The sequence below is a fragment of the Heterocephalus glaber genome, unplaced genomic scaffold (genome assembly GCF_053883595.1).
Source record: "Heterocephalus glaber isolate CG9 unplaced genomic scaffold, H.glaber_assembly_v1.0 deba00000546, whole genome shotgun sequence".
Taxonomy (NCBI): domain Eukaryota; kingdom Metazoa; phylum Chordata; class Mammalia; order Rodentia; family Bathyergidae; genus Heterocephalus; species Heterocephalus glaber.
In genome coordinates this window covers 39550497-39574111 of record NW_028258147.1, presented here as the reverse complement: position 1 = coordinate 39574111, position 23615 = coordinate 39550497, and the positions used below count along the sequence as shown (strand labels likewise).

The 23615-nt window shown below is 38.2% G+C and overlaps 1 protein-coding gene across 3 annotated transcripts in view; it reads left to right on the top strand.

The window, feature by feature from the left end:
• LOC101714121 (uncharacterized) overlaps nucleotides 1–23374 on the top strand; it is a 34734-nt gene extending 11360 nt beyond the window's left edge. The window contains exons 2-5 of one of the 3 annotated variants that reach the window (XM_087204498.1): nucleotides 8589–8655; nucleotides 13759–13885; nucleotides 14075–14135; nucleotides 15593–23374. In XM_087204498.1, the coding sequence (XP_087060624.1) occupies nucleotides 13852–13885; nucleotides 14075–14135; nucleotides 15593–17732 (2235 nt within the window). In that variant the 5' untranslated portion in view covers nucleotides 8589–8655; nucleotides 13759–13851 and the 3' untranslated portion in view covers nucleotides 17733–23374. Of the gene's footprint in view, nucleotides 1–8588; nucleotides 8656–8953; nucleotides 9092–13758; nucleotides 13886–14074; nucleotides 14136–15592 lie in introns of all 3 variants that reach the window. The other 2 variants (XM_087204497.1, XM_087204496.1) reach the window with 2 other exon arrangements.
• The last annotated feature ends 241 nt before the right edge of the window (nucleotides 23375–23615 follow it).

The following is a 23615-nucleotide window of genomic DNA, read 5'->3' as shown; positions in this document are numbered from 1 at the left end:
TGTGTCTGTGTGTGTGTATGTGAGTGTGCATCTGGTACATACTATGGATAGAACACAGGATATCACCCAGCGTAGGCACTCAATGATGTCAGTTAACTAATATGTTCTTTTACATCCTTATATTTTACTAGATACGGTTTTACCTTGTATGGAAAAATCTGTGTGCCTAGATAAAGATGTCTATAATTCCTTATTTTTGTAAACATTTATCTGGTTTTAGGTAAAGATTGCATTAATCAATGAAATGTATTTCAGTTTTCTTTTTTTTCTTGGATTACATACATGTGAGACTATATCTACCTGAATGTAACTGATTTTAAAAATTCACCTAATTTTGTAATAAGTAATAAATTTATTCATTGTAGTAAATTCACATGTACGTATATCACATCTTGGCCAATATTTTAAAAGTTTCAAAGAATCACTTGTGAACCCACTGGGAGATTTATTTTAGTTTTCAAAATTTTTAAAATTATTTATTTATTGGTTTGTTGAGACAGGGTCTCATTATGCAGTTCAAGGTGGCCTTGAAATCACTGTGTAGTCCAGGCTGGCCTCGAAATTATGGTGATCGTTCTGCTTCAGCCTCCTTAGTGCTGGGATTTCAGGTATGCACCTTCAGCCCAGTGGGAGGTGAATTTATACAGGGAAATAGATTGTCCCTTCAGTGTCTTGCTACCTTCTTTAACTTTCCAATATCCCACTTCTAACACCGGTTTAGAAATTGTACATATTTTAAAGAATTTATCTACTGTCTAAAATTCATTAAACCATAATTTTGTTATATTTTTGAGTTTCTTAATATAACATTGCTTGGCCAGATGCATTGGTATGTATCTGTAATCACAGCAGTCACAAAGGTAATGTAAGATCAGTTTATGGCCTGCCTGGGTTACTTAGTGAGATGCTTTCTCATAATTTAAAATATCCATTACCTTTATAATTCTCATTTTCATTTTGAGATTTATTATACCTTTCTTGTTATTATGATGCCCTACCTTGTCCATCGTTTCCAATATATTGATTCCTCTTTCATTAATTACTGGTTGTGTATTTATGATGAAGTGTTTTGCTAAATACATTTCTTATATTTAGGTGAAAGTATTTTTTCTTTCAAACGTTTGCATTTTATACCAAATTTGTCACCTAATCCTATATATTTGCAAATTTGTTTCATGATCTACTATTGAAACACTAGATTATTTAATGTACTTTGTATAAGTAACACATGGGTAGAATTGAAATCTGGTTCCGTGGTCGAGCACCTCCTTCATGTGACATTTGATTCCTTCCACCTACACTTGGAAAACAAAATATATGAGATTTCTAAAGCTGTTCTTCCCCTATAATTTGTAGTTTTCCTTATTATAAGCAATCTAAATTTATATTTTGTAATTGAAAGTAGATTTCATATATCCTAACAAAATGGTTTTTAAAAGTTGCCTATTTGCTTGGAAAGACATATAGTTTGTATTTTACGACCATTTGAAATTGATCTGATATGTGGTGTCTGAATATTATTAACTGTATTAAAATAAATAATTCCCACATTGCATTTCTGAAGTCTGTCAAAATTTGCAACTTTAGCCCACTACTTAGGATTTAGATATTTCTACCTATTTCTCAGTGACGTGATGCTGTTTACTACTTGAGTTTCATAGAATTTTACAATGTATTTTATGTTGGTTGCTTAGCAATACAAACTCCTGATATTTTACCCATTTTTATCTTAAAATTATGATCCTTTTGCTTTAGATATTTCTTAGGAGCTAGATTTCAAATGTGCAGAAGCATCCCCAGATCCCTTCATTTTCCATAGAATAGGGAATATGGTGTCTGGAGTGAATGCCAATAATGAACATTTAAAATATATGTAAATCAGTACATTCTAAATAATCAAGAAAAGACAGGCTTTCAGAGAAAATATTTTACAAATCAACCTGATACAAATATATGTTTCCTAGAACACGTGCACTCTGAAGTAGGTGTGTTACACCCTGATCATCAATTCCTGTCTGTAGTGACTGTGAACACATGCCCTTTCTTGTAGTCGGTATTAAGAAAACCCAGCTAGTTGCTAAACTCTGGCTTAAGCCCTTAATATAAGGCTCTTGTTTTACCCTTATCACCATGGTGAATGTTAATACCATTATTTTTGAATAGATGAGGAAAGAGACACTGTAATAAATACTCAGTATGTTGTGCAGTCATATAGAATTATTAACCACTTAGCAGTGTCCTCCAAGCATCACTTTTGTTTACATACCATCCCTAGCGTCACTCAAGCAGGCGCCATTTCAACTTGTTGATTCTTGTATTAAATAAATTTGATAAAATTGTCATTTTTCATATTTCCTGTTATCTTACAAAAATTCACAAAAATAGGCCATTTTGGATCACCATGTTTTTAAATAATTGGACTGGTAAGTGACTAAGTTGCCAGTTGAGCTGTGCAACCACCTAAGTTTTCACCACTGTGTTTTCATTCTGTGTTGGATCTCAGCAGGCACAAGAGCTGTGCTCCTTCAGAACTGTTGCACGTGGTTGCAGTTCATCCTCTTGGCTTCTTTGTTCTCCCCTGGCAGCTCCAGCCAGCTGTCTTCCTCCTGATGCACCTGTTCCACAGCACTTGCAAACCCGCTGGGAGAGGAAAATTGATTGTCACTTCAGTTCCTTGCCAGGGTGCCGTCCAGGGTGAATACAGAGGAACACATTTACGTTCACATGTTCAGGGACAACAAAGAGGAAGAGCCCACTGAGAACAGTAAGAAACATAGGCGGCTCTGAAATGCTAGGAGTAAACCTACTTTAATGATGTGATTCCTCAGGCGGGCTCAAGTCAGCACTCAGGGAGGAAGCCTGGGCTGGGATTCGGTTAGAGTCTGTCATCTCAGCTTCACACATGCAGGTAGTGTATTGATTCTCTTGTCTCTCTTGGCTCAGTGGGCAAGAAACAGCAGTCTTGCATCAGTGAAGCAGAGTTTGTGCTGTATGAACTGTCCAGACAGGGATGCTGGCTAGAGAAGGGAGTCCTCCTCTGTCAGGCACCCAAGGCAGAAGCTGCCAGTGGGTTGCTAGAGCCCTCCCACCTGCTCAGCCTGACTTGCTCTGTGGGTTCTACTGACCATGGCCACCGGAAGCTGGGAGATTCTTGATCCTGGAATGGGTGATTGTGCAGTGCAGAGTGACACAGGGAAGGAGTGGGGCTTGTGGTAGAGACATATGTTATGGTTGGAAGTGGACAGAACCAGCCTTGGCGCAGGACCTGGGCCTTCTTGCAACAGTTGGAATCTTTGTTCCTAAATGCGACGGTCCCTGGCACATATTTGTTTCTTCTGGCCCTTTACGTGGAACAGTGACTGCTGCCAGGAACTAAGCATCCTGTCCTGTCCCAGTGAGGTGACTTTACCATTACCAGAGCCCTGCCCTTGGCAGTTAAGTGCCTGCAGCCCTACTCCTCACCATGCTGTGCAGTGAGCAGGGTGATTGGGATAGACCCCTGACTCCTGTCTGAGGTTTCTGTTTGGGTGGGACTGGGCTGTTGGAATAGTTTTCTTCTTCAAACAGCTGGCCTCGTATTATGGTTTATATATAAAAAAATTCCCCAAAAGGTCTGATGAGTTTGAAAGCTGATTGGATTGTTTGGATCCAGCTGTTGATAAGTTCACTATCTGAAAATGCTGTGAGGTTGGTCATGGGCTGGAAAAGTATGTTCTGTCTGCAGCTTCCCTCATCTTTCTCTGTGTCCTGGCTGCCATGGCTTGAGGACATTTTTTCCCACCATGCCACTGTGCCATCCTGTATTTACCTTGGAGCTAGCAGACTGGATTGAAACTGTGAGGCAAAGTAACCCTTCTCACCCTTTAAGTTATGGGTGTTGAATATTTTGTCCCATTGATGTAAAAGTGAATGACAGCTGGTAATTTTATAAAAGTTTAGAATGTAGACTCTCAAAACCACAAATTGTCTGCCTAATCCTTGTTTTCGTTGTGATGGCAGTAAATTCCAAAATTTCCAAAAATGTCCTCTCATTGCCCGTCATTAGAGGGTGTTTGTAAAGGCCACGAAAATCTGAAGAAAGGTTTAATGTTGCTGTGATGAGATTTAGTTATAGTGCACCTGCAAGCATGCTTAAACTCCTTGATTTAAGCAACACAAGACATACATACATATGTACATATATACATAGTCCTCATGTAGTTGAGAATGCAAAGCAAACAGGAAACTTATCAACTTATAGAAGGGAAGATGCCAATGATCCTGCAAAAATCAACTTGCATAAGGAGCTGCCTCTTCAACTCACACTGAGAGTTTCCTTTGTTTATATCAATTAAGTTTATTGGTACATTTTAGGTATACGTAATGACCACGTTCATCATGGGGAGTTTGTACCCGTACATGATATATCTTGGTTCATAGTTTTTCCTGTTCCTCTTCCCTCTTTAATGGCTCCACTCCTCCTTATTTACAAAAACGTTGTTTCCATTTTTTTCCTTCTTTTCTCAATTTTTTCTTTCCCTCCCTTTCTCCCCCCCCCCCCCAGCTCTCCTTCCCCTTGAACATTTTGGTCCTCATTTACACTTTCAGTTTTTCACACCAGAAAAGCAATGTGGTATTTACATGTGTCCTATTTATTTCACTTAAGAATGTGGTGTCACGGTGCATCCATTTAGCTGTAAATGTCTTGAAATTTTTTATGGCTTAGTAGTACTCCATTGTATTCAGAAAAACATCTTATTTATCCAATCACCAGTTGATGTGCATTTGGATTGTTTCCAAGATTTAGCTGTTACAATCCGTGCCTTTATAAACATGGTTGTGCATATATCACTGTGGTATAATGCTTTTAATTCTTTTGGAAAGATACCAAGAAGGGGGACACCAGGGTTAAACAGAACCTCTAGTTTTAGTTTCTTGAGGAATCTCCACACTGATTTTCACAGTGGTTGCACCAGGCTACACTTCCACCAACAGTCCAGAAGGGTTCCTTTTCCCCACAGCCCCACCAACTTTTGTTATTGGTTGATATCTTGATAAGAGCCATTCTTTCTGGAATGAGATGGAATCTCAGTGTTGTTTTCATTTGCATCTCGTGAATGACCAGTGATGTTGAACATTTTTCATATGTTTATTTGCTGTTTCTACTTCTTTATCTGAGAAGTGTCTATTCACTTCAGATGCACATTTTTGGATTGGCCCTTTAAATTTGGGGGAGGTCTGATTTTTTGAGTTCTTTATATACACATTGAGAATTTCTGTAAGACATTCCCGTGTCCATGTGATTTGGGTATCAGTGGAAAGAGAAGAGTGCCATCTCTCACTTCATTGCTGTCATCTTTGGATGGCTTGTAGTCTTCTTTTCAATGGCATGCTGAATGAGTTAGGACTTTGAGTGAAAGCCTTATTACAGAATAAGTAAAGCCCCAAATGTAGGTCTGCAGGCAAATCCAAGGTAAGGTATAAAAGGGTTTCTGTGTGTAGAGAGGAGCAAAGGTGAGTAGATACAATGTGGGAAACTAGGGCATGATGGATGGTGGCCAAATCAACTCTTGAACTAGTAGTTTTTCTCTGAGAACCCTCTTAGCGTGACATTAAAGAAAGGTTTGTATCCTGACTCAGTGTGAAAGTGGCTCAAAGATTACAGACTTGATAGAAAGTAAGAAATATAGGGAAAGTTAGCATTTATGAGGCAAAATTGGGAATTTTGTGTTTGTTGCTGGTTAAAAACATGAGCTGACAGCATCATCTAAGTGTAGTAGGGAGGATGCTACTCAGTCCAGAAAAGAACACAGGGCATTTCTTGTGGTACCAGGGATTGAACTTGGGACCTTCACTCTGAAGTACACACAGCCCTCTTACATCGTTATTATTGTTGTTATTTTAAATGATGACACTGGATGTCCCTGCATTGCCTGGGCTGAACTTGAACTTGTGATCCTCTTGTATCACCTCCAAGAGCTGTGTGATCACAGGTGTGGATCACCAAGCTAGATAGGAAGATCACAGTACCTGGTTAAGGTAAATATCACCAACTCTGTGTTGAAGTTATACATTTGTGTCCACTGAGAATGCATGAGACATCCTTGAACTCTTCTACCCTAAATAAGTGTTTGTAAATTTGAAATTACTTGTATGTGTTGTATATTTTTTTTGAAAAGTGACCCGCCCATTCTGAAACTGGGCATCTCAGACTGTCTTAATTTCCTGAGCAGTAGTAAAGTATATTCTTTCTTACCATACGCCATTCTGAGGGATTATTCATTTTTTTTTGATGGGGTGACTTGCCTTGCCACCCCTTGATAACATCAAGACGGTGGGTGACTTATGTTGAAACACAACAGTTCAGTACGTGCTTTGTCAACCTGCACTGGGAGCAGTGTCCTAGGACTGGGCTCTGCAACTGTCTGAACTGTGGTAACTCTGGGGATGTACTAAAATTTGGACCACAGTTTTCTGGTGAATAATTGCTTGGTGCTCAGCAAACGACACCCATTTGAGTTTGAAAGGGGAATTGTGAAAAGCTGAAGGTGAACTTTCCCTGACAGCGGGAGTGTAGATCTCTGCTCAGATTTGACACTGTGTACCAGAGATCAGATTCACCCTGTGAGGTTGGCTAAGCAGGTTGGGAGTGGGCCCCAGACTGAACTTCCCTGACTTCTATGTTTCCCTGCATCACTCCCTGGGAGGGAACCTCCTGGGCTTGCATGGGCAGCACCAGTGGTGTGTTAAGCTCAGGAGTCTCTTTAACCTTCTGAGTGTGAGTTCCCTTGTGAACTGCAGTGAAGCAGGCTTCTTCCCTCACCTGCTTCTGTTTTGATTCTTTTGCAGCAAGTTGTTTATATAAAGTAGAAATTATCTCAAGGGTAAAAAGTTGATTTTCATGATTTAACCATAAGATTGTTGAAAATTGAGCAGAGAGTTGATCACTTCTGAAGAAATAATGAAAAACTTAGAAGCAAATGATTTGTTTTACATTCATCCTAAATGTGTATAAGATCCATAGACTCATGATGCAGGTCAACAAATCAACTGAGGTTTCTCTTAGTGCATCTCTGATTTCATCTAAGTCCCCCTAAGAGGTCAAAGGATGGAGTTTTGGGAAGCTCTTTGTACCTTAACAATCTTCAAGTTTAGGGTTACATGGCCTCAAGCCTTTGGAATTTTGTGTAAGTTAATGATTATTGTTAATTTAGCATTATTGGCAGAGTGTGGTGGTACATGCCTGTAATCCCAGCACTTAGGAGGCTGAGGCATAAGGACTGCTGAGTTCAAGGCCAACCTGGGCTACATAGTGAGTTCTAGGCCAGGCTGGGGAGAGGGGTTTGTAGGCAGGAAAAGAATAAAATGAGGGCCCTATTAGGCTTTCTGGCTAATTCTGTCTAGAAAGTGAAAACTTTGCCAGAGGGAGCAATTAACAAAATGAGAGAGCTGATAAGCAGAGCAAGGAGGAAGCCAGGCAGGTGCTGTAGCTGCCCCTCCCCACCTTCAGTAAAATGCTAAGGAGACAAGGGGCAGCCACTTAAAAGAAAGCTCTTATTTAGTATATAAAAATGCCCACACCTATGCATCTGTATACATAACCCTCCTAACCAACCTCTAAGTTCCAGAGCTAAAGCCCTGACAGGGCAAGAGAAAATCAAATAAAGCCCACTTGGGAATGTGCACCTAGGCAATGGTGGCTGGGTTAGGGGCCGGGCCCATCTATGACAGCCCACAGAACCAGTGAGGTTTTGGCAAGTTCCAGGTATCAAGCTGGGAGGGAGCATCTCTATCACTTGATAAAAGGAAGCCGAGGACAAAGGCCCACAGAGTTTCCATCTTCCGGGGGCTCCTTACCTCTCACAGGGGAGCTGTTTGTCTTCTGATTTTTCTTCCTTACACATAGAGTGTTTTCCCTTTTAAACTTCGTTTCATTAATTGGTTACTGATGTGGAGTTTACAGTCCCAGTTGGCTGTAGAGCTGCGGTGTGATGCACACTCCTGACATGTCATGTTGAATGTTGACCCTGGGCCTCACTGTGTAACCCAGGCTGAGCTTGAAGCTCTTATCCTCCTGCCTCAGCCTCCCAGAGAGATGTAATCACAGGTGTAGGCCACCAAGCATGACGATATAACGTGATCACAGTGTGTGGTTAAATTAAACGCCCTCAATTTTTTGTTTCTATACCAAGGATGCTGTCATTTTTTCCATTGTGAGTGTGTGGGTGCCATTCTGAAAGCCGTCCTTGGAACCTTCTTGCCCTAGATAAGTGACTCTGAATTTGAGATTAGTTGCATATGTAGTACAATTTTATTTAAATGGAGGAGAGAATCAAAGAGTGTCATAATCTTTCAATCGGTAGAAATGCCCATCCCTTTTTATCATGAGCCACTTTGAGGCAATATATTCATTTCTGTTGATGGAGTGACTCAGTGTGTCGCCTGGATAACCTCAGAATGATGACTCATAATGAAAAACAGCATCACCTGCTTTGGACACCAATCTTTACTTGAAACAGTGCATTAGAGCAGCACATTGAATTTGTCAAAAGTTTTGGTCACTCTGCATGGTGTGTTAATTGAGGGCCCATGTTTGTTTTTTTTTTTAGAGAATTGCTTAGAGCTCAGCAAACAATACACATTTGAATTCAAAAGAAATCCTGGGGAAAGACAAAGGTGAGCCTTCAGCTGATTGTGGGAAATGTTTCTCTCTGTTCAGAATTGAGGGTGAGGACATGAAATTCACCCTGAGCAGGTGGCTAAGTAGGATGTGAGGAAGCCCCATCCTTGAATTTCTTGACTTCTCATGCTTCTCTGTCTCTCCACCTGTGATTGAGCTGTCCTGGCCTGCAGGGGCACAGTGCGTTGTGTATAACCTCAGGAGTGTGTTCAACCTTCTGAGTGTGGGTGCTTTTGTGAACTGCAATGAAGCAGGCTTCTTCCCTAACCAGCTTCTCTTTTGCTTGTTTTGCAGAGTTGCTTGTATAAAATACAAGTTACCTCAAGGATTTAAGAGTTGATTTTCATGATTTACCCATAAGATTGTGATTTTCCTAGTTAAAAATGGAGTGGAGAATCGATTCTCTCTGAAAAGGTCCATAGAAATTTAGAGGTAAATTATTTGTTTTGCATTTACCATAAAATGTGCCTAAAGATCCATAGAATCATGATGCACCTAATGCTTCCTCCCAGTGCAGCTCTCTGATTTCCTCTAGCTACCCCCAAAGTGCCCACAGGATGGACTTTTTGGTAGCTTTTTTTTAACTTAAGAGTCTCATTAATCAAGATGTTATGTGGCTTCAAGTATTTGGAATTTTGTATAATTTAATAATTTAGGTTACTATATCATTATTATTATGTTGAAACGATTATCATTTCTTTGCCTCAACTTATTCCCCGTAGGACTGTCGAAAAATTGACATTGCAGCCACTTCATTCCCTTATTCCATTTCCTGGGGGCTTGGGTTATTTCAAGTTAGTTTTAGTTTTTAAATTTTTGATGTGATTAAAAATATTACTTTTTTTCTTCAAGTGATAATTCAAATTTTTGAAAGAATTAAAAAAAAGTCAGCATGCAAATAATGAAAAAATTCAAAATTTGTACAAAATTTTTATATAAACTTTAATATTTTATAGATAAGTGGTTTATTGTGCGTTGCCAACACATGGAATAGTTTAATTTACTTATATTTGTCCGTGTAATATATTTTAGTATATTTTTGCAGTTTTATCTTGTACTTTTTAGATCTAGTGTTGAACCTTCCATACATGGGCTTTTTAATGTTTGTAAAATTGAGTCTGTGTGAGCGCTGCCTATAGTGTAAGGTTTACAATTTCCACTTCACTTCTTTATCCCTGATACATAATCACGTGGCATATTTTTGTGTATTAAGCTAGGGATATACTGTGGTACAATATTTTAGTAATTCTATTAGGTTTTTGTTGATACTTCAATTTTTCCAATGCAAATAAAGACAATTTTATGTGTTCCACCTTAATCTCTGCCTATTACATTTTTTTTTTTTTTTTGGTACCGGGATCGATCGAACTCAGGTCCTTGCTCTTGCACAGCAGGCAGTGAAACCGCTGAGCTAAATCCCTGGCCCTGCCTATTACTTTTTGATTTTTCTTGTGTTTTGTATGCATCCACTGACATGATTTTATGATTTTTGTTCTCTGAATTTTATTGTAATGGATTAGATTATTTTAAAATGCCTTTGATAGTTTTAATAACTTCTCTGTTGTCAAAATCTACATGAACAATGAGGAATGAAATTTCCTTTTTATCTGTGGAGTGATTTTCATTTCATGTTGCTGTTATTTCTCTAATTTTCTGATGCTGTGATCTTTATTCTTTTCTGATATGTGTATTTCTTGATTTTAATTTTGTTTGAAGCACCTATTTCTGGACCCATGCAATGATAATATGCCATACATTCATTTTAAAACATTATGATACCCTTAATACTTAATCAGGCCTTCCATCCAAAGCATATATTCTTTAAAAATTTTTGCTTTAATCTCTAATTCTTAAGAGTATTTTAAATGTAGTTCTGCTGTAAATTTCATTTTAATAGGTGTGAAAGCCTACTTTGCATGATTTCCATTACATTAAACACATTAAAGTTGTTTCCTCTTTTTTATAACCTTGGTTCATACTTCTTTGCAGTATGTAATAATTACATTCATTGTAGGGAGTGGGTACATGTCCATAACACATTTCAGTTTTGCCCCCTAGACATTAATTCTTTCTTGTTGCTTTAAACTTGGTCTATTTAGGTGAATATTTCTCGTGATTTTTGAAAAGACTGCGTAGTGTGTAGTTAATTTGATGGAGTATTATGGAATATCCAGTCCATCCCTGTGAAGCATGATGTTGTTAAATTTAACTGTTCCATTACACATTTTTCTGCCTTCTTCAGCTATCAACAGATAGAGTTGTTTTTAAATCTTCAGACATAGTTGTGAATCAGTAATTTTTTTCTTCACATTCATGCTTTGCCTCATGTAGTTTGATACTGTATATATATTGAGGACTGTTCTTTTTAGAGAACTGCTTTTTATATCCTTATCTAATCACTGTAATCATTATTTACTTTGAGGTACAAATTGAATATTGTCAAATCTGGCTTCTGAAGATTGTGTTGAATCAATGATAGACTAGTGTGACTTTTTGCATAGCTTGCTATTTAATTTGTCCTCATCAGTTTCACTGTAACAACCACTCCTGTCCAGGTGTGCATAGCATTGGCACCATAACCCAGATGTCTAGACATTGATCAGCTCTGATATCTGTTCTCTTTATCTGGCAATCTAACCTTTTCTCTTGATGGGCAATATAGAGTTTGACCACTGCTTGCTGGCAGTCTGTGGATCTCCTGTTTGCAACCGTGCTGCTTTGCTTATTGCTGGCCAGTGTGTGATGTCTCATCTTGTTATATATGAATCCAGACAATCAGCTATATTAATGTGTACTTTCTTAATGGTAATTTAGTGTTTAAATATTTTGTAATACATTTTATTTTAAAAATTGTTCTTCTGATTTTAAAAAGAATAACAATGTAAATATCCTGGGAATATTCAGAATGTTTCATCATTGGACCTTGGGCAATCGTTGAGAGTATGCAGGTGATTGATACCCTACTTGACTCCAACCTCTCCTGCCCCATGTATGCTTACGCTCCCACTTTGGTGGCTTTTCCCAAGTTTACCATGTGGAATTTCCCATGATGAACAGTGTTCTTTTAATTTCTTCCCTTGGAATTTTGAATAAGTGAGTACTATAGAAATTGCAAAGAGAAATATTTTTACTTTGTTTTGTTTCACTATTTATTGTTCACAAGTGCTGATATGTGAATCGAGGGCAGAGCATGTTCTCATCCATTCCATTGGTCATGTGGTTTAGGATTTTTCAAGAGTAGAGTACTTGAAAGGAATCCCATCTATCTCTAGGAATAGTAGCACAGTGTACTCTCTGGACATTGCAAACAAGTCACTGGTCAACTCCAAAGTAAAGGAAATGAGTGTAGAGTGTATCACATGAGTCTCCATTCTTGTATAAGTCTACTTTCTTATTATGTTCTTCCACACTTCTTTTTTGGTGATTTTCTCAAAAAGAGATTTGGTTCTTGTTTTCTATTCAGTGATTTTTCTTGGGTTAGATATGTCATAGTCAGTTTTTAAAGATTTGTATTTATTGCTCTTTACCCCCTGTATAACAACTTTATACTGCATACACAGGAAATATTTTCTTGTCTTATTTCCCATGATATTCAGTATTTCAATTTATCCTTCTAATTCTGGTGCATACTTGATTTTCTTCTGAGAAAACACTATTTCACTATGAATTCTGGAGGCATTCAAGTTTATCTTTCCCTTTTCAATGTATAACTAAATTATTATACATAGAAGAGTATACAGGATTCCAAATACATAAATGTTTCTCCTTGAACATAAATGAAATGGATTCTGTTTTACTCCAGACACATGTAACACCAGCTCTATCATCAATTAGTACTCTGTATACATGTGGACCCAGTGAAGACTGTCTTCCTTTTCTGAGATGCATTTGCCATTCACGCACTAATAGTACAGTCTCAGGAAAGGTGGAATTTGAATCTTTCATAGTATATTATGTAAGCCATCAACTTCCTTGCTTGGAAGGTATTGACTGTTGTTAAAATTATACTTTACAGCTATAATTTTTTTTAGCCAATCAAAGATGTCATTTGTAAATGACACAATTTTTTTGAAGTTTTCCTTTTTTGGGAGGAGTTTGAGGCAGGGTCTCACTTTGTATTTCAGACTTGCCCTAACTTAGTATGTAGTCCAAGGTATCCTTGAACTCATGGCAATCCTCCTGCACCAGCCTCTCCTGTGTTGGGATTACAGGCATGTACCACCACACCTGGCTGAAGTTTCCTTTTGTGCCTAATTATTTTTTGATATATTGGTTTTCAATGCATAAAATACATTTTATTCATCTTCTTCCCCTCATTACTCTCCTGTACTCTTCTGGAATGTCTTATGCAAGTACATGGTGACCATTTAGTGACACCAACTTAAAAGATAATATGCCACCTTTTCCCTATTTTCCTTGTTCATAGACTTTTTCCAATAAAACTTTTCCATTAACATTTTAATGATTTTTCACAAGCCTTATTTGATGCTCAATTACGTGTTTTTTATATGAAACAGAATTCAAGTTTCAAAATGCTACCTAAGTATAAAGAAGGACTCCATGTCATAAATAATACGATTTGACAGGAGACATTACCTATGGTCTATCAAAACCATTTATTAGGTATTCATCTGCCCCAGTGTTTTATGGATGGTGATCTTGTCAGTGGTCGCTATGAGCTCTGCTTTAGAGACAATGCACAGATATCCTTGCAGTGACCCAGCAGAAGAACCAGTGCTCCTATTCTGCTGTTGCTTTACCACTGAGTAGCAGTTTAGCATCAGAACTGCTGTATGCCTACACATGGACTTGATGACCAAGACATAGAGTTAGTTGTTGAAGGATTCAGGATTCAGCCTCATTTAGCTTTTTCTTTGAGTCAGTATCACTGTGTAGTGCAGGCTGACCTTGAGCTCACTGTGTAACCCAGGCTGCCTTCAAATTCATGGCAGTCCTCCTACCTCAGCCACCTGAATGCAATAATTCCAGATGTAGACCACCACACTTGTCTCTCAATTCAAGTTTTTATGAGAGGATTTGAGATATCCCAGACTGTCAGTCTCACCCTTCCTTCAAAAGATATATGTATGATCATTTAGGAGGCCGTGACCTTTCAGGATGTGGCTGTGAACTTCACCACGGAAGAGTGGGCTTTGCTGAGTCCATCCCAAAAGAAGCTCTACAGAGATGTGATGGGGGAAACATTTATGAACATGGCTGCTATAGGTAAGATGACATCATTTTCTCATTTATATGTTTGGAGAACATTGTTTCTTGCTCTTTGGTGCAAAGAGTGTGAAAACATTTTGAAGAATATTGCAGGTCTGGTTCCATTACAAAATGCATCTAACTGGAATCTACTTATGTTTATGTAATAAAAAAATGATTGCTTATATTTTTATGTTTACAATTCAGGAAGAACCTGGGATAACCAGGAAGCTGAAGAAGAGTATAAAAAGTACCAGAGAAATCTAAGGTAATTTGCACTCAGAAGAAAAGGGTCTATGTATGAGTGGAAATATGACAACAAGGAAACAAGGCCCCGTTCAAATTTAATTTCAGAAATATTCTCCAAAGGTGTATACAGCTTGAGTACATATAATCTGACAATTAAATACAGAAATATTCCAATATAGGAAACTGAGTTGGTACTGATGTCATGCAACAAGTGACACTATTTGATGGATATTAGTATAAAAAATGTTCTTTCATGGTCAACATCATGAAAATATGTGACATTGCATTTAGGTATTATGTGAAGGTGTATATACAAAGACTAAATTTTGAGTTTTGACATGAACCCACCTTCAGGATATTGATTTATGTATACATCTGAATATGAGACATTCAGTATCTTAAAAAAATGCTAACCATGAAGCAGTATTCAGAGTGCATGAGTGCTACTGTTGTAATAGGTGTTTTCAAGGCATCCTCCAGAGAATTGCACCCATTCAGATTTTTTAATTCTTAGAAGTCTCTCTTCGACATTGTTGGTGGGAATGTTAAGTACAGCCACTGTGATAGTATACAGATGTCTCAACACAAAGATGGCATTTCCATTTGATCCAGGCATACCTCTCCTGGGTATAATCACAAGAGTTAAAATCATCATATTCTGCTGACACAGGAATGACCATATTCAAAGCAGGACATTATATAACAGCTAAGCCTTGGAATCAGCCTTGATGTCCATCGTTGGATGCATGGACAAAGAAAATGTTTGATAGACGCAGCGTGATGATGCATTTTTATAAACGCAGCACTGGGAAGCAGATTCAGCAGGATGGCAAGTTGAAGCTCACCCCGAACAACTTAATCATCAATAAGAATCTCTCTCAAAATAAGAAATAAAAAGAGCTGGAGTTGTAATTCAGTACTAAGGCCTGGGTTTAATTCCCAGCACTGAAAAGAAAAAAAGAAAATGTGCTGTATCATCAGCCACAAAGATGAATGATAGCATGTCATTTGCCAAAAGAAATGGGTTGGTCTACAACCCATAATGTTAAGTGAAATAAGTCAGATACACAATGTGAACTATCACACAGTTTCTCTTATATGAGAAAACAAAATACAAATTGAGGAAAAAAAGGAGAGGTGATAGAAAAAGGAAAGCCTGGCTTTGGGGAAATGGGAAAGACAAGCAGAGTAAGGAGAGAAGGGGAAAGTAATGGGGGAGGTAACAGAAGTGATCAATATATATTATACCCATATACCAGCCTCCCAGAATTAAACTAAACCTTATGCATGGCAAAATACTCCAATTTTAAAATTCCCAAATGCATACCACTCTTTGGGAACAGCCATTTTGAAGGTATCCTCCAGGACATTCATTTAAGTCATTGTCACTGTTTCTCAGGAGGCAAGCACTTGTTCTGGTAAACCATTAATATGGAGATCCGTTTTATTCTAACTGGTTTTTTTTTTCCTTCACAGAAATGAACACGTAGAGAAATGCTATCAGTGTAAAGCTTGGAATCAACATGAAGAAATATTCCTTCAGACTCCAGATGCTAATGTGGACATGAAACGAGCTGGTTCAAAGCCAGCTGAAAGTCTTGCTTGTAGAAAGCTCCCGATTGGGCATTTGTCACTAAATGTGCCCATCATGGCTCACACTGGACTGAAGCCATCTGAGTATTTGGGCTTTGAAGAGGAGCTGTATAAGAGTGATGAAAATGGAAAAACCTGTGGTGATTTCCAGTCCTTTCAGAAGCACGCAAGGACAAAGGGTGGAGAGAAACCATATGAATGTAATCAGAGTGGGAAATCCTGGTCTGATCTTGAAAGAACTCACCTTAGACAGAAGACCTTTGTATGTAAGCAAAACTTGAAAGCCTGCAGCACACCCAGTGATGTTCAGATCCATGAAAGAAATCACAGTGAGGGGAATCAATATGTAAGTGAACAGTATGAGAAAGGACTTATTTTGTCCCACTGTATTCAAGTACCTGAAGGAAGGCATGCTGGAGAGAGGCCCTGTTTATCTAAGGAATGTGGGAAAACATTTGGTCATAGTAATTCCATTCACAGACATGTAGGTATTCACACTGAGGAGAAAACCTGTGTATGTAAGCAGTGTGGGAAAGGTTTCAGCAAACAGAGTGAGTGTGAAACACATGAAAGAAGTCACACTGGGAAGAAATCCTATGTATGTAAGCAATGTGGGAAAGCTTTCAGCAGGCAAAGTGAATGTAAAATACATGAAAGATTTCACACTGGGGAGAAACCATATGTATGTAAGCACTGTGGGAAGGCTTTCAGCAGGCAGAATCCTTGTAAAATACATGAAAGAAGAATTCACTCTAAGGAGAAACCCTATGTATGTAAGCACTGTGGGAAAGCTTTCAGCTGGCAGAGTGAATGTAAACAACATGAAAAAAGAAGTCACTTTGGGGACAAACCCTTTGTGTGCAAACAATGTGGGAAAGCTTTCACCTGGCAGAGTGAATGCAAACAACATGAAAGAATTCACACTGGGGAGAAACCCTATGTATGTAAGCAATGTGGCAAATCTTTTAGCAGGCAGAGTGAATGTAAGATACATGAAAGAGTTCACACTGGGGAGAAACCCTATGTGTGTAAGCACTGTGGGAAAGCTTTCAGCAGAAAGAATGAATGTAAAATACATGAAAGAATTCACACTGGGGAGAAACCTTATGTGTGTAAGACATGTGGGAAAGCTTTCACCTGGCAGAGTGAATGTAAAATACATGAAAGAAATCACACTGGGGAGAAACCCTATGTATGTAAGCACTGTGGGAAAGCTTTCAGCAGACGGAATGAATGTAAACTACATGAAAGAATTCACACTGGGGAGAAACCCTATGTATGTAAGCATTGTGGGAAAGCTTTCAGCAGTCACCAGAAATGTAAAAAACATGAGAGAAAAATTCACTCTGGGGAGAAACCCTATGTATGTAAGCACTGTGGGAAAGCTTTCAGCACACATGATAGTTGTCAAATACATGAAAAAATTCACACTGGGGAGAAACCCTATGAATGTAAGCACTGTGGGAAAGGTTTCAGCTTTCAGAGTCAATGTAAAATACATGAAAGAATTCACACTGGGGAGAAACCCTATGTATGTAAGCACTGTGGAAAAGCTTTCAGCTGGCAGGGTCAGTGTAAAATACACGAAAGAAGTCACACTGGGGAGAAACCCTATGTATGTAAGCATTGTGGGAAAGCTTTCAGCAGTCAGCAGAAATGTAAAATACATGAGAGAAAAATTCACTCTGGGGAGAAACCATATGTATGTAAGCACTGTGGGAAAGCTTTCAACACATATGTTAGATGTCAAATACATGAAAGAATTCACACTGGGGAGAAACCCTATGTATGTAAGCAATGTGGGAAAGCTTACAACAGGTACAGTTATGGTAAAATACATGAAAGAAGTCACACTGGGGAGAAACCTTATGAATGTAAGCAATGTGGGAAAGCTTTCAGCAGGCAAAGTGAATGTAAAATACATGAAAGAATTCACACTGGAGAAAAACCCTATGTGTGTAAGCACTGTGGGAAAGCTTTCAGAACAAGTAGTAGTTGTCGTAAACATGAAAGAACTCACTAAGGAGAAACCCTATGCATGTAAGTAGTGTAGAAAAGGATTTGCTGCTAAGTCCTCATTTCACAGAGATAAAAAAATTTACGTTGGGGAAAAACTCTGAGTATGTAAACGATGTGAGAAAGTATATACATGTATTATCACATACATGAGAGAAGTTGCACTGGGGTGAAACTATATATGCAAGCCTATTTTGAAAATCCTGTGAGAATTTCTCATGTATTGGAGATCAGTAGAAGTAATTAATACAAAAACTTTATGTCAAAATCAAATTTTCCTGAGAACACAATCCCAGATGAAGATATCCTGAAGTACAAACATTGTGTTTTCCAGTAAATTAATTATGAATATGTATCTGTAGTGTTTAGTATAAAAATATTGAGTGATATAATTATATATTTTTGTGTCTTTGAACTTAATATGGTGTATTTTTTAATATAGTGTCTTTTAATTAAATTTGAAATGTATTTTTTATTTTCAAGTAGGATTAATTTGTAGTTTTTGTTTTGTCTACAATAGGGAGGCATAGGCCACTAAAAAACTTAATGTTAATTGTTTTTTGTAATTGCTGAGATTTTGCCCCTACTTCTGTTTTAAATTTTTAGTGTATATACTCCATATTCTGTGGGATGAAATCTACTTGATCATGATGTATAATCTTTTTGATGATATACTGCATTCTGTTTGCTAATGTCTTGTTGAAAATAATTGCATCTATGTTCATTAAGGAGATTTTCCTGTAGTTTTCTTTTTCAGTTGGGTCTTTGTCTGGGTTGGGGATCAGGGTGATACTGGTTTCCATAAATGAATATGGGAACACTCTATCCCTTTCAATTTCTTTGAACAGTTTGAGGAATGAATATTGGTGATATAACATCCGTAAAGGTTCTGTAGAATTCAGCAGTGAATCCATCAGGCCCTGGGCTATTCTTCGTTGGTAGATTCTTTATTACTGTAGCAATTTTATTGCTTGTTACTGGGTCTTTAGGCATATTTGTGCCTTTGGGGGTTAGTTTTGGTAATTTGTATGTATGTAGGAATCTGTCCATTTCTTCAAAATTTGCTAATTTTTTGAAATGTAATTTTTCAAAGTAGTTACTATCTTCTGGATTTCCATAGTATCTGTTTCACCTTTTTCATTTCTAATTGCATTGATGTGAATCTTTTCTGTGTTTCTCTTGGTAAGTATGGCTAAGGGCTGGTCTTATTTATTGTTTTGAAAAACCAGCTCTTCAATGCATTGTGTTTTGTTTTGTTTTGTTTTACTTCTTTGGTCTCAATTTCATTGATACCTGCTCTCATTGTTACAGTTTGCCTCCTTAATTTTGGTTTGGGGCTGGTTTGTTGCAGTTTTCAAGTATCTTTAGATTTCCCATAAGGTTCTTTAGCTTAGCTTGCTCTGTCTTCCTAATGTGAGCGTTAATTGCCATGAATTTTCCTTTCAGAACTGCTTTCATAGTGTCCCAGACGTTTTGGTGAATTGTAAAGTCATTGTCATTAACTCCTAGAAATTCTTTGATTTCTACTGTGACTCATTGGTTGTTTAGGATTATGTTAATTTTCCAGGAGCTTTTGCTTTTTCTGAAATTTCCTCTGGCACTGATTTCTATTATCATTGCCCAGTGAGTGATCTGATAGTATGGGGGTAATTTCAATTCTTTTTTATTTACAGTACTTAAGCAGTCATTGTGTACTATGATGTGATCTGTTTTGGAAAAAGTAGCATGTGGTGCTGAAGAACAGTGTTGTAGAGAGGTGGGATACTCTGTAAATATCTGTTAAGTTCATATATTCCATGAGGTGGTTCAGTTCTGATTTTTCATTCTTTCGTTGGTTTTTAGTTGACCTATCTCTTTGTGAAAGTATGGTGTTACGTTTGGTTATAACAGCATCAACAGATTCTATAGGATAGTTCTTGTAGTTGTGCTTCCCTGCTTTGTCTACTCTGTACACTAAAAATGTTTATTGTAATTGTTGTGGAGTGAGGTAGGTGAAGTGGAAGGAGCAGAATGGAAGGTGGTTAGATGACGAGTTTAAAACATTAAGGGGTAGGGGTTTTGTTGGGTGGGACAGTGATAGATGAGGAGAAAAGTTCAGTGTGGGGTCTGATTCTGTTAGAGTGCTTTTCATTAAGTTGAAGGGCTAGTACTGAGAGTTTCAGAGGATATTTGTGAGGGACAAGTGTGAGATATGGGAGGAAGGAGATGTACTTTGTGATTGAGGCAAGCAGTGTGGTTGTCGGAAGCTGCTGGTAGGACAATAGGCTAGGTAAGGTATGGGAGAGCCAAAGGCTTATGATGGGGATGATTGAGGGTTAATACTAGAGAAGATAGGAATGACTGTGGGGGAGCTGAGTATGGGAAATTAAAAACTTGAGAGGAGGAATTTATGGATTTGGAAAAAGAATAAAGAAATATGGTACTAGTATTGCTTTGGGAATTTGAGGTTAAGAAGCTAGAGAGGAAGCTGAGACAATGGTGACAATAGAGCCAGTGAAAGAAAAAATTCAGTAAGTCTCCAATTATGAACATTTGAGTTGTGAACTTTCACAGGTTTACTGTATAAGACTCACTTTGTTGAACTTACAAATGAATCCTTCTCCCACAATGGAACTCATTCATAATTTGAGGACTTAGTGTATACAAAAGTAAAAAGCTAATACAAAGCCATAAAAGAACATAACATATCCATCCCACACTACTAAATAAATCAAGAAACAAAACTCAAATCTATAAGCTATCCAGTGGGAATACAGATTAAATATTCCAATGAGATATTGTCTATGTGATTTGCATGTAACTTTGCCAGAGAGCCTGATTGCTCACAACTCAGTAACTGAATCTTCCACTGCAATACTTAAGCTAACTCACACTCAGAAATTCTTTCTGCCAAGTTGCAGGCAGTCTTGCAGAGTCTGATCCAGTCCGAGTTCTTGGGTTAGGAACTCTTGCTGACCCTCTCCTTGGGTGTGATGGTGGCATTGGCAGATAGATGCGTTGGCACAAAATTGTCCCCTGAATCAGGAGTATTCCAATGCAGTTAAGTCAGCTACAGTAGTAACAATCAGTTATAGTGGTATGTATTGGGGCAAGTTGAGAACATATCATCAGACCCAATTTTCTATCTCCCTTTAGCTTAGAGAAGACATCTGTATTTATACTGAAAGCATTGTAACAGCCCAAGTATTGACCTACAACTAATATGCACTAAATGTGATACCTATGTCTCCTCTTATGGTTAAAAAGTGTTCAACACTAATTTTATTGAATCAGTTATCTAAAGCCCAGGGGCTTGGAGACCAGGTAATGGTGGGTGGAGAAGAAAAGAAAAAAAAGGTATTTTAAAAAATCCTTCTGCTACGTGGTATGGGAAAGAGAAAATAGAAGGGAGGCAAAGGATAGAGGTATGTCATATTATTTAGGTGAGGATAACAGGAGAAACTGGGTATAATATTGGAAGTGAGAAATGGGGATAAGAATGGATTCTATGACTAATATAAAAAAAAATTTAAAGGTAGACAAATGAAAATGGGAAGTAGAAAGAAAAGAAAAATAGAGAATGGTTAAGGAACAGTAAAAGAAATGTGAAAGGTTATGGATAAAGTAGAAGGAATAAAAAGGGACAGCCGAGAATTTACTTACCCTTTACAAACTGTATTGGACGGAAAAGGCAAGAGGAATAGAAACACACAGATAAACACACACACACACACACACACACAAAAGATAAGGAAGTAATGGAATAAAAATGAGGGGGGATGAATAGAAAGAGGGAAATGGGGAAAAAAAGTGTTCTATTATTTTGGATGCATGGGTCTTTTCCACAACCTAGGAATAAGGAGCAGAGCTCAAGCCAACCTGTGTCTCTGCTCATGCTGGAAGTCCAAGGTGGCAGTCCACCCCCAGAATGGTGCTGGATGCAGACATCCACATACAGTGGGGACAGGGCACCAATGTGACCTTCCAGTCCTGTGTAATTCAGGCCACATCTGGCCTCTGACCACATAAGCCAGGTCTATGTTCACCAGCTCCAGCCCCTCAGCAGGACTCCCTCCAACCTGCCTCCAACCACCAGCTAGCTGTCTCCCTTAGCTGGCCTTCCCTCATCCACTTTGGGAACTTGACAATGTGGAGCATGGCTTGGAGCCAAGGGGCTGCTCTGGGACCCAGGTTCAAACACAGCCCTTCCTTACAATGGCATCCCTCCAACTCTTACTTCACAATTGTGGCAGGTACTGGACTGAGGTCACTCACCAACTGTTGAGTGTGGGAAGCCACTCTGGAAGCAGTACCCCCACGTTTTCCTTGCAGGTTCCAACTGCCACTCATTCTCAGAGTCTCAGTACATTTCTCTCTTCCTTGTGGAATGTTCTACAGCTGTGTTCTTTGGGTTAGAATCTTCAAATCAGAATTCAGACATGGTCACCCCATTGTGTTTGGTTAACCCATCTCTTCCATCTTGTTCCATTTATGATAGGTACTCCTCTCTATTTCTAGTTCTCTAAGTCTCTCCAGTGTAGCTCCTCCTCCACTCAGCCATGTTGTATCTTTCAGATTCTTCCTTCTCAGATGTTTCCTTGGCTTCTATGATGTGACTTCTCTAGTCAGACATATTGAATACCCTATTTCAAACCTTTGCCTTGTCCAAGATCAGGGATGTCATTTGGCTGGAATTTCTGCTGTTCCTTGCAGAGGGAGAAAAAAACACAGAGCCTGCTCCAGGTTGGCAGTGACTGAGCCTAAGGCATGGAATCCACAGTTGTAGAGTTGTTTTAGGACCAGCCTGTGTGTCCATGCATTCTTCCTGGGCCATGAGTCGGTGTATTCCGCACTACTGGTTTTTAAAAACAGAACAAACCAATAGTTTTTCAGGAGAAAATTAAATTTGAAATACTAATGTGCAGACTATATTTTTTAAAACAACCTGGATAACATTTACTTTGTGTTAACAGTATCTGTCACAACATTTTTATTGTCAGTGTAAGAATCAGCAGGTTTATTAAATATTTTTTTCCAATTTCATAACACATGAAATCAGAGTCATCTACATTTCATGTTGCATGACTATAGCAAAGTGAGTGGGTATTTTTGAAGCAAAATGTGATACTTTAAATCAGAACAAACAATACAGTGATATTTTGTCTGATGTCAGTGTGAGGCCAGATCTTTTGGTCTGCTCTTGTCAGCCAACAGAAGCAATCCCTTAACAAGATGAACAATCAAAATCCCCTGAACACTCAACCAAACAATTCTGTGTTTCCATTTTCTATGATGGGCCTTGAAGTTCCTAAGCAGTGCCTCTGATACCAAAGAACCTGGAAACCATTATCGAAATGCATCAAAGGGAACATGGGCTTCTCTGGCAATGTGTGACTTGGGCAGAAAGCGAGCTGCCAGAGCAAACCCACTGCTGTCATTGCAACATTAGGTCTGCTCTAGGGGTTGGATTAAGGCATCTGTAAATGAGGATGCTGCTACTATTTGCCTTTGGAAGTCCAATTCGATGTTGTGTTGGCCATTTACAGAGTTGCATACCAAAACAAAACATCTTATTACCAGGTTCTTATAATCTAGGCATTCAGGTGGTCTGAGCACAATCTTCTGACAGCAGAGTTTAACACAAGAAAATTAAAACTTTGTTTTCTTCAAGTTCTATATTGTAAATATTTTCTTTCTAAAAGGATGTGATAACTAGTTGAGTCCAAGCAATAGATCAAGTAGTCTGCTGTACTACTTGCATAGAAATGCCACTTAGATTAATTGCATATTATCAGTTCATTAATAAGTTAGTGTTATACCATTTTCCCTAAAAGAAAAATATTTTTTCCATATCTTTGGTGAAAATAAAGAAATTCTGTATAAGGAGAGCATTTAGCAAAAACCTATTTTA